Here is an 11,730-nt window from a genome sequence, read left to right as displayed (position 1 = left end):
GTTTCTCTGAAGTAACCTCCGAGCAGGCCCGGTGTTGTGACAGGAGAGCCGCGGAATGCACTAACAGGAGAGTGTTTACGTCGCTCCATCTACAAAGAAACAGAATGAGAACATGGTGGCCAGATGGATTTGGGGATTTAAATCGGGATGGTTACCGGGCCGGGTCCATTGAGTTATGACTGGTGTTGTGGCATCAATTATTTCCTGTTCTAGTATCAGCCAGTCTCAGAGAGCTGATATGAAACTCATAAGGAAACGTGTGACTGCCTATTCTGACACATAGGACTGACAGTAATACAACACCCACCCACTCGTGCTATTGGGGTAATAATGACTGTGGCTTAAATTAGAACATTCAACAGCAAAACGGATAGAAACCTGTCTGTCAAACAGAGCCACCGTGACTGATAGGATATGCACAGAAATATCTCATCAAACTTCCTGGTAACATTGGGCTTTGTCTGTACTGGCCAGCACTGGTAACACAGAACAGAGAAAATATGTTGACATGTACTGTGTCCACTAGGTGGTGGAAGAAGCGTTTATCACCCAACCTATTCCAAGGTGGTATAGAATAGATGTGATATGTAACCACAAAGCTTTACTTGTCAATGTCAGCTATAATATTATGATTGCTGCATGCATGTTCAAAACACTCAACTGAGACATTGCAACTTAAATCAATAGCAGGATAGTTTTTCAAATTTTTTATTTTTAAATAACTATTTACATGACAGCTCTGTATAAATCCATTTAGTTTTCATACATTTAGTTTTTCAAAAGAAAAATGTTTTAACATGAAGGGCAATGTGATGATTAAATGCATCACATTGATACATGAAAATGTATAAATCACAACCCTTTGTGTTGGCTGAGCAACAGTTCCTTGGTTTCCTGTAGTAAAAAAAAAAAATTATAATAATATTTGACATGGATGTTTTCAACTCCCTCAAAAACCAAATAACACAAAGCTTTTAAACTTTTTTAAGCTTTTAAACCCTTTCAATGGCATTGCTGATATAATTCATGTCACATGGTTTACTTTGAATTCGTAGTTATTATTCGCATTTAGGACAATGCATGACCTCATTGATAAAACTTTCTACCGATAGAAGAAATAATATATCGCAAACAAAATGTGAATTCAGGGGGGATGCTCCGTTGAGGGCAGCTTAAACGAGAACTTTTGAGGAAGTCTACAGTATCACAAGTCGGTCTATCAGTCAGGCACAATCATACACAGCGGAGGACACAAGCAACTGCTCACTGCCTTGCCAATTCACTTATATCATGGCTCAAATTTAACATTTGTACAGTTAGATATATTTGAGGCAACTTCGGTAAAGAGCCTTGAATAGGAAAACTACAGCAAAATGCCCCATCTAGAAATCCAACCAACGTTATTAGCTCTGTTTCCCTGCCTGCTAGTCCGTCCATGCTACCGCCGAGGGATAACTATCCAAAAAAAAGGAATCTCCCTTTTAGGACACATGGCAGCAAGAGTGAGAACGACAATTTCATGTGAAGAAAATAGTCAGTAAGAACTCCCCAGAATCAAACAAACACATTATGAGAAATTGTGTGAGAGCGAACTCTTGTAAACTCAGCAAAAAAAGAAACTGCCCTTTTTCAGGACCCCGTCTTTCAAAGATCATTCGTAAAAATCGAAATATCTTCACAGATATTCATTGTAAAAGGTTTAAACACTGTTTGCCCGTGCTTGTTCAATGAACCATAAACAATTAATGAACATGCACCTGTGGAACGGGACACTAACAACTTACAGACAGCAGGCAATTAAGGTCACAGTTATGAAAACTTAGGCCTCTTTAGTGTTCTTTCTACTGACTCTGAAAAACACCAAAAAGAAAGATGCCCAGGGTCCCTGCTCATCTGCATGAACGTGCCTTAGGCATGCTGCAAGGAGACATGAGGACTGCAGATGTGGCCAGGGCAATACTTTGCAATGTCCGTGTCTGCTTAAGACAACGCTACAGAGAAACAGGACGGACAGCTGATCGTCCTTGCAGTGGCAAACCACGTGTAACAGCACCTGCACAGGATTGGTACATCCGAACATCACACCTGCGGGACAGGTACAGGATGGCAAAAACAACTGCACGAGTTACACCAGGAACACACCAGGAACGCACATTCCCTCCATCAGTGCTCAGACTGTCCGCAATAGGCTGACAGAGGCTGGACTGATGGCTTGAAGGCCTGTTGTAAGGCAGGTCCTCACCAGACATCACAGGCAACAACGTCGCCTATGGGCACAAACCCACCGTCACTGGACCAGTCAGGACTGGCAAAAAGTGCACTTCACTGACGAGTCGCGGTTTTGTCTCACCAGGGGTGATGGTCGGATTCGTGTTTATCATTGAAGGAATGAGCGTTACACCGAGGCCTGTACTCTGGAGCGGGATCGATTTATCATGGTCTGGGGCGGTGTGTCACAGCATCATCGGACTGAGCTTGTTGTCATTGCAGGCAATCTCAACGCTGTGCGTTACAGGGAAGACATCCTCCTCCCTCATGTGGTACCCTTCCTGCAGGCTCATCCTGACATGATCCTCCAGCATGACAATGCCACCAGCCATACTGCTCGTTCTGTGCGTGATTTCCTGCAAGACAGGAATGTCAGTGTTCTGCCATGGCCAGCGAAGAGCCCGGATCTCAATCCCATTGAGCATGTCTGGGACCTGTTGGATCATAAGGTGAGGGCTAGGGCCATTCCCCCCAGACATTTCCGGGAACTTGCAGGTGCCTTGGTGGAACAGTGGGGTAACATCTCACAGCAAGAACTGGCAAATCTGGTGCAGTCCATGAGGAGATGCACTGCAGTACTTAATGCAGCTGGTGGCCACACTTTTGATTTTGACCCCTCCCCCCCTTTTGTTCAGGGAAACATTATTCCATTTCTGTTAGTCACATGTCTATGGAACATGTTCAGTTTATGTCTCAGTTGTTAAATCTTGTTATGTTCATACAAACATTTACACATGTCAAGTTTGCTGAAAATAAACATTGTTGACAGTGAGTGGATGTTTCTTTTCTTGCTGAGTTTAGCAATGTACCCCATCACATGGAACCTCTGTGGTCATAATATCACTGCATGAAATGTCAAGAGATGATGAACATGATGTGTGCAAGAACATCCCCTTCACAAGAGGAATAAGTCTTGACATTAGTACAGCAACTTTTAACCTGATTTAAGAGGCTAAAATTAATTAAAATGCATTATTAGAACAGGACCACAGCATTGTTTTAGAACCGTTTGAGTAAAATGTAGTGCATCTCTCCGATTTTTGGAAATTATGAATTGTGAAATGCTCTTTGTATTCTATTGCTGTCAAGTTTCATGCATGTAAACGCTTTAATACTTCCAATAAAACGCTTGTTTCTTATTTAAAAAACATAAAGAAAAATATTATTTGTCTCAAAATACTATGCAGGGATTAAAGGGAGAATTTAAATATTTTTCAAACAACAAGTTGTTGTTTTCAACCTGAGATTAAAAACCAAGATGTCCCCCTCAGAAGAGTCAGTCTGAGTCTTAACTCTTCAGTCTAAAAGAACCACAATGTGCTTGTGACAGGCTGTCCCCACGACAAGATCCAGAGATTGGTTGGTTAGTTGGTGAGGGCAAGTCTCACTGGGCCTCAGCTATAAATCCACTTTGATGTGATTACTTACACCACGCTAAGACTTGGTTGGTCTGAACGAGTCCCACTGACAAAGTTATAAACCAGGAACTGCGAGGTGCCGCAGTAGTGTGTAGCGAAAAGCTTCCCGTCGGGCGTTGGGTCGGAGAAGGCAATCTCCTCCTTGCTCAGGTAGGAGCCGTAAATGAAGTTGTTCCTGAGGAGGGCAATACGAGAAGAAACTACAGATTTAAATATATATTTCTGACATTTTACAAGCACACTTTTGACACTTATTTGGACAGTCCAAAACAGAGGTGTAGACAGGCAAGTGGGAGTACAGCAGGAAAGGTGGACGCAGCGATTTAACCGTCTCCGGTGGGGAGAGGTGACTGAAGGAGCGAGCGTTATACCCCTAAACCACAAGTTCTGCACTACACAATGAAATTCTGTAGATTCACAAAAAAAAAAGAATAAAAAAAGTCTTGCAGCTAGTTAAGACTGACCTGAGACACTCGATCATGCGCGAGGCGATGCCTGTCCGTCTCATCATGCTGAAGACCCAGATGCGGCTGATGCCACAGAGGGCTGGCTCTGGGTCAGTGGAACAACACCAGGCTCTCTGACGCTCAAACATCACCTTCTCTCCCTCCGAGCCCTCGGGTACCGCCTCCTCGATCACCCTGTAGCCCTGCACACACACACACAAACACACATGCACGCACGCACGCACGCAAGAGCAAATACATCATTACAATAAAGTCTCCACCTCAAACCCCTTCCCACGCACACTTCCCATAAAGGCAGATCATCCCAGCAACCACATTCGTGGACAGAAACACACTCAGAGGTCCCACACCCCTTCCATTTTACAGAGCTCTGTATCAGCTGTGCCAAGTTTCTAATCTGCCTGGTGACATCCCTGCTTCCACCATGGGGCAGAGGGAGAGATAAGCACACTCCTCTGTGCGGTAAATCACTCCACACACCCACTCATTCACTCGTTTGACTATTATTCAATTAGCCTGCTCTCACAATGGCCACGGTACCAGACTTCTACAATCAGACAACAAAACGGCTTCTACAGTAATTAGCCAATGACATACTCCTGGTTTTGTTATTGCAATACAAGCTAGATGATGGATACTGCATCCAGTACTACGTGATCACTTACATGGGCTCCCTGGGAAACAATAAGGATTTTATAATGACATGAACCTGCGGTGAAATAAATTGGAAACAAACTGCCTGCAGTCCTAATTATAGGACTGACTAATTACTAGTGTTATACTGAATCAGACTGAGCAGACAGACTACTGTGATATCCCTATACTTGTGACTGCTTGGGAAATGCTCCCACTGAGCTCTATAGAGAATACTACGACACTCAACAAGTACTAGGGGAGAAGGAAGTAGTACAGCCCCAACCCAAACAGACGTCTTGCTCACCTCTTGAATGTGCTCAGCGATCAGGCACCCAGCCACCTTCTTGTCATTGGAGATGAACAGGAAGGTTTTGGTCTGGGAGGGACACTTGGTCTCCACCTGCTGGAAGCCCAGGTCATTGTCCACCATCTCTCTGATCTCCTCAACCTGACAGCACAACAAACTGTGAGACATCCTCGCAAGCTCCTAGTCATTAGTGCACGTCGTATCCAAAACGGTTTTGCAACAGAAAACGCTTCGCTACGAAAACCAGAGTTTCTTGTCCCTCCCCTTTCCGGTGAGTTTTTGTCCGTTTGATGCCAAGTGAATATAACCCTTGCCTAAAGGACGAATAAACTATTGTGATATGTATAAGGGGCTTCAAAGTATATTTAAGATCAATAATGCTGTTATATTTCGATTGTATTACAGTAAAGGTATTTCCATGTGATAATGTGTAAAGTTCGAGCCTGAAGCACACCTTCTTCAGTGCATATTTGGGGTCATCTGGAAGGACAAGGATGATCTTGCCATCGGGGTACTCTCCCAGAATCCTCTCCTTCTTCCACCCCTGTGGACGACATGACAAATCAGTGGCTTATAGGATGAGAGATGCATGATGTGTGTGAGAGATGCTGTTTGAGTCAGAGGTGACGCTTTAGGTAGAGCTGGCACGCAAGGGCAGCGTCCCAAATGGCTCCCTGTTCCCTATACACAGTATTGCACTACTCTTGTAGTGTACTACATAGGGAATAAGGTGCCATTTTGGACGCATGCATGCTGTGGGAGACCGCTAGTTCTCACCACATATCTGACAGCACTGATGAACTGGTTGTGGAAGTGCAGGTGCTGGGACTCATCCTCCGGGTTGGCAGCGGAATACAGCATCCCACACACACCGCAGGTCACCGCTCCAAAGTGCTTCTGCCCTGCATCCTAGGAGACGACACGCAGACTGGATCAGTTCTGACATAAACACGGTACCTAGATTCTATACAATTACAGGAACTTACTAGCCTGAGCGCCAGTCTGTTTGTGCTATAAGCTCCTTGTCAATCGTTGTCATGCCAAATGCTTGGCAATGACAGCGAGTGAGTTGGCAAGAGCACAAACAGATCTGGGACCATGGTAGGAATATATATAGTCTTTGGATAACACCCTCTTCTACAATAGAGAACTATTCAAAGTACAGTAATACAGTGGGCAGTATTTGGCAAAAGACCAAAAAACTCACAGTGGTGGTTTGATTTTCATCTTTGTCGGCCTCCTTTAGTTTTTTTATCTCTATCTGCAGACATGCGTCAGAGAGGGGACTGCTATTATCTGCTGATTGCACGATCACACTACCACGGAAACACAGAAATTGTTTGAATTAAACTCTGGAAAATAGTTTTTTGTGTGGAAAAGATTTATTGCAATTTGAGTGCAGGTTCTTACGAGTCAGAGGACTCTGTTGTTGTTGTGCCCTCTGTCTTGACCTCTGGGGATGCCGGTTTAATCTCAGCAACTAAGAAAGAGACAGATTCTATAACAAAGCATGTTACACTGAGGTTATGACGACATGTTATAACTATGGCTGTCAAACTATTTTTTTTTAAACGTAATCGAGTTAATTGCAGGATTTGCTGTGATTAATCGCAAATTCAGAATTTTCTCAAATTGAGCTCTAATTTCAGATTTTTTTTACGACAAAAAGCATTACCAGGATATTGACTTCTTGATTTTGTCCAAAGTAATGGTTTCCAAAATCAGGTAAATTAATAACGCACTCTGACAGCCGTAGTTATAACACTGTTCAAAATGTCATTTGGTTGGATGTTATCAGACATGAAGGTACCAGCAGGCTTTTCTTCACACTGATCCTTGTCAACAGAATCTCGTGGGGTCTCTTCAAAGGGAGGGGAAGACACTGGTGCTATGGAATCCTGTGGAAAGACAAGAGGTTAAGAAGGATAAATTGCATCCCCAAAACTATGCCAGACATGAAAACAGCTATATGATCATCCACACTGCTTCTAAATGTGTCACTGAAGTTACCAGGATTAAAGTTTCAGAAAAGCATTTTAAGGCTAAGTTCATATGATGAACTTATCCCGAAGATACATTCGGGAAGCCAGCTCCTGTACAGTTATTGAATAGATTTCAATATAATTCAATAAACAAAAATACCATTCTTACATCTTAATAAAGAAAGAACAGGTCCAAGGATGTTACCTTATCTTTGGCAGTTTTGGGCGTAGGTGATGCTTCCGCTTTCTGCTCAGTTTGAGGGGTAAGTGTAGGTACCAAGGTTTCCTTTTGTACAGTGGGTTTAAGCACTTCTGCCTTCTGTACAGTGAGTTTGGAGTCCTGTGGGAGGAGGGGAGATGAAGACACTTGTACCACATAAGACAATATTTTTTAGATCAATTATAAGGATGTGGGTAAGAGCATTGCTAGCGCCAAGCTCTAGCAGGTCGTGGGTTCAAATCCCACAGGAATATTTAAAAAATGTATGCACTCATTTTACTATAAGTTGTTTTCAATAGTATAAAAACCAAGAAAGTTACTTCAAGGAGAATAAAAAACAAGAACGTCACCTCATGTTTGCCATTTCCGGGCATAGGGGTCGGTGTCTCTACTGCCTTCTGCACTGTTGGATTTGTCACAACTGCCTTCTGCACAGTTGGTGCGGTCTTCTGAGTGGTAGGCACAACTATTTTTTGCGCGGTGGGTACTGACGGTTTCTGCGCGGTGGGTACCGCCGGCTTCTGCGCGGTGGGTGCCGCCGGCTTCTGGCTGGTAGGTACCGCCGTCTTCTGCGCGGTAGGTACCGCCGTCTTCTGCGCGGTAGGTACCGCCGGCTTCTGGCTGGTAGGTACCGCCGGCTTCTGCGCGGTAGGTACCGCCGGCTTCTGCGCGGTAGGTACCGCCGCCTTCTGCGCGGTAGGTACCGCCGCCTTCTGCGCGGTAGGTACCGCCGCCTTCTGCGCGGTAGGTACCGCCGCCTTCTGCGCGGTAGGTACCGCCGCCTTCTGCGCGGTAGGTACCGCCGCCTTCTGCCCGGTAGGTACCGCCGCCTTCTGCCCGGTAGGTACCGCCGCCTTCTGGCCGGTAGGTACCGCCGCCTTCTGCCCGGTAGGTACCGCCGCCTTCTGGCCGGTAGGTACCGCCGTCTTCTGGCCGGTAGGTACCGCCGTCTTCTGGCCGGTAGGTACCGCCGTCTTCTGGCCGGTAGGTACCGCCGTCTTCTGGCCGGTAGGTACCGCCGTCTTCTGGCCGGTAGGTACCGCCGTCTTCTGGCCGGTCGGTACCGCCGTCTTCTGGCCGGTAGGTACCGCCGTCTTCTGGCCGGTAGGTACCGCCGTCTTCTGGCCGGTAGGTACTCCTGGCTTCGGCATGGTAGGTACTGCCGTCTTCTGGCCGGTAGGTACCCCTGGCTTCTGCATGGTAGGCGCTGCTGTCTTCTGACCGGTAGGTTTTGAGTCCTGTGGAAGGAGAACAGGTTTGGAATGCATTTTCTAGAATGAATTTCAATACAGTTTTTGCCACACAAAAACTAATCCGTGCATTTTATCATTTAAGATCATCATTCAAGAAAGTTACCTCATGTTTGGCCGCTGTCGTAAGTGTCACTGCTGCCCTCGGAATGGTGGTAGATGTAGGTCTCAATGCTGTCCTCTGCACGGTCGGTAATACTGCCTTCTGCACTGTGGGTTTCGGCTCGTCATCCAGTTGAAAGTCATCAAAAGAGTACTTGGGCCTGGCTTTGTAAGGCTTATACTCCGCCACAGGCTTGGCCTTCTGAGCTTTCAGCCCGTTAGGCATCGGCGGGGGTACTGCTGGAAGTGTCCTCTTTCTAAGGGTGGGTCCCTTACTTGGGGTCACTTTGGGGGGCTCAACTTTGGGGGGCTCAAGCTTAGGGGTTACTGCTGGGCTGGCTGCGGCTGGGGTAGGACAGGGTGCAGCTACTGTGGGTGCTGCTGGACTGACTGAGGGGGGTGAGGGTGTTGTGGTCACTGGGATGGGTGCTGCTACTGCTGGAGTGGACAGTAATGGGGGGGCAGGTTTAGCCTCTGTCTCCGGAAACATCTTCTGATTGGCCTGATCGGACTTGAGCTTCTTCACCATGGTCCAGGACATATTCTTCTCCCGCTGCAGCTCCACCTGCCGCAGCCTCTGGAACCTGGTAAGCTTCTTCTTCTCGTGGATTTTGAGGGGTACCGTCACTTGGCTGATGAAGAAGCGCCTCTGTGGTGTCTCTGGAGCTGGGGGCTTCGCTGGAGCAGAAACTGCAGCAACGGGTGCTACTGGGGTAGAGGGCTCCTTGGGCCCGGCAGGAGTTGGAGGGATAGGGACAGTCTCAGTCTGTGTGAAAGGCTGTGGGCATTCTGGCTCCTTGCTGGGTTCAGCCTCAACCGTTACAACCTGCTCATCCTTTTCCTCCGTCTTAAATAGCATGGTGTCCGTGGCGATATCGTCCGCTATTTCCTCACATAAGGCAAGGAGGTTGAGCTGCCTGCTCGCTTTTTTGGAGGCGGCGGCCTTTTGCTCAGCTAGCGCCGCTAGTCTGGCTTTAGTCCGGGCCTGAGGGTTCATCTGCTGTTTCTTAGGTTTTTCCGGGCTACACTGTGTCTTTTTGGCAACGTCCTTCTTGCCACTATTTGTGCTGTCTTGGTTAGAGGAGCGTGTGCCTTTCTTTTGAGTACCAGCTTCACTGTTATCTAGACGGCACTCATCTTCAGACCCTTTGGTTAGCTGAACTGTCTTCTCTGGCACCTCCTTAGAGTTGTCTATGATTTCCAGATCACTATCCATATCCACATCTTCCCCATTCTCTCCCACCACCTCCACAACACAGTGACCGATCTCCATATCCTCAACAATAATCGGGGTCTCCAGGTCTAAGGTACACTCAATGCTCTCCGTCACACCAAAGTCACAGTTTTTATTCATGATTTCTAAAGAATCCTCTACTTCCAGAAACTCTTTGACATTTGAGCGCATTGTGTCAGACAGGGGGTGTTTGCAAAGACTGGACTCCTTCAGAGCACTGAAAAGTGCTTCTAGGGGTGGAGACTTTATCTTAGCACCCGACATTGTCTCTAAACTTTCCCGAGGTTTATCTGTAGGGATGGTCATGGTATCTTCCTGGACCTCCTGTCTCTCAGCGCTCTGCTTCACCTGTTCTGAGACATTGTCCAAAGTCTCTTCTGAGGCTACTTCCACCGGCGGAGGAGATTTTACTTCGATATCAAGCTTGGTGTCTAAACCCTCACTAACTTGATCTGCAGGTGTGGGCGCAGAATCTTCCCGCATCTCAGTGCTCTGCATCACATGTACAGTTGCAGGGTGTGGACCCTTTATATGTGCATCAAGCGTGGTCCCTGCACTCTCATTGACTTCAACCGTATGGGTCTCCTCAAAGGACGCTTCTAGAGGTGGAGGGATATCTATTTTTGCATCAAGCTTGGTATCTAAATGTTCAACTACTTCATCTGGAGAGGTGGTCATGGAATTTTTCTGCATATCCTCTATTTCGATGCATATCTGATTAACCTGTTCAGGGACAGGGTCTGAAGCATCCTCTGAAAACGCTTCTATAGATGGAGACTTTATATTTGAATCAAGCTTGGTGTCTACACTCTCACTAGGGGTGGTCATGGGACCTTCACTAACTTCATATGTAGAAGTGGTCATGGAATCTTCCTGTATCTGCTGGCTCGTACTGCTCTGCTTCACCTGTTCATGTACAGGGTCTGTAACCTTCTCTGAAGATACTTGAGTTTCCATTGTCACATCTCTTGACTCTTCGACTGCCTTCCTTTCATTTTCCTCACTTTCACTTTCGGAATCACTACTGCTGCTATATGCTACTAGGCCTTTAGCTGGAGGAGATAATATTTCCGCATTGACCTTAGTCTCTAGACGTTCCTTAACAAGACCTGCAGGGGTGGTCGTTGCATTTTCCTGCATCTTGGTGCTCTGTTCAGATACAGGGTCTGCACACTTGATACATGCATCAAGCTTGCTCTCTACACTCTCATTAACTTGAACTGTAGGGGTGGTCACAGAACCTTCCTGAACACCCTGCATCTCACTGCTCTGGTTCAACTGCTCATGGATGGGGTCTGAAGCTTTCTCAGAGGATGCTAATATAGCGGGAGGAGACATTATTTGTGTGTCAGGCTTGGTCTCTACACTCTCATTAACTTCATCTGTAGTAGTCACAGAATCTCCCTGCATCTTCCTGCTCTGGTTCAACTGCTCATGGATGGGGTCTGAAGCTTTCTCAGAAGATGCTAATATAGCGGGAGGAGACTGTGTCAGGCTTGGTCTCTACACTCTCATTAACTTCATCTGTAGTAGTCACAGAATCTCCCTGCATCTTCCTGCTCTGGTTCAACTGCTCATGGATGGGGTCTGAAGCTTTTCAGAGGATGCTAATATAGCGGGAGGAGACATTAGGATGCTCTCTACACTCTCATTAACTTGAACTGTACGGGTGGTCACAGAAGGAACACCCTGCATCTCATTCAACTGCTCATGGATGGGGTCTGAAGCTTTCTCAGAGGATGCTAATATAGCGGGAGGAGACATTATTTGTGTGTCAGGCTTGGTCTCTACACTCTCATTAACTTCATCTGTAGTAGTCACAGAATCTCCCTGCATCTTCCTGCTC

The 11,730-nt window shown here is 46.4% G+C and overlaps 1 protein-coding gene across 1 annotated transcript; it reads right to left on the bottom strand.

The window, feature by feature from the left end:
- Positions 1–692: 692 nt before the first annotated feature.
- Positions 693–11,364, bottom strand: LOC135517450 (treacle protein-like). Its single transcript, XM_064941762.1, has 11 exons — positions 8,655–11,364; positions 7,649–8,536; positions 7,284–7,418; positions 6,907–6,994; positions 6,507–6,576; positions 6,304–6,412; positions 5,874–6,005; positions 5,551–5,640; positions 5,094–5,237; positions 4,151–4,335; positions 693–3,861 (listed from the first exon to the last, which is right to left on the bottom strand). Exons 1-11 carry the CDS (start codon positions 11,292–11,294, stop codon positions 3,693–3,695), a joined length of 4,650 nt encoding a protein of 1,549 aa, XP_064797834.1. The 5' UTR covers positions 11,295–11,364; the 3' UTR covers positions 693–3,692.
- Positions 11,365–11,730: the final 366 nt, after the last annotated feature.

Source organism: Oncorhynchus masou, chromosome 28, assembly GCF_036934945.1.
Source record: "Oncorhynchus masou masou isolate Uvic2021 chromosome 28, UVic_Omas_1.1, whole genome shotgun sequence".
Taxonomy (NCBI): Eukaryota; Metazoa; Chordata; class Actinopteri; order Salmoniformes; family Salmonidae; genus Oncorhynchus; species Oncorhynchus masou.
Note: the sequence above shows the minus strand (reverse complement) of the source record. Positions and strands in the feature narration are given on the sequence as shown.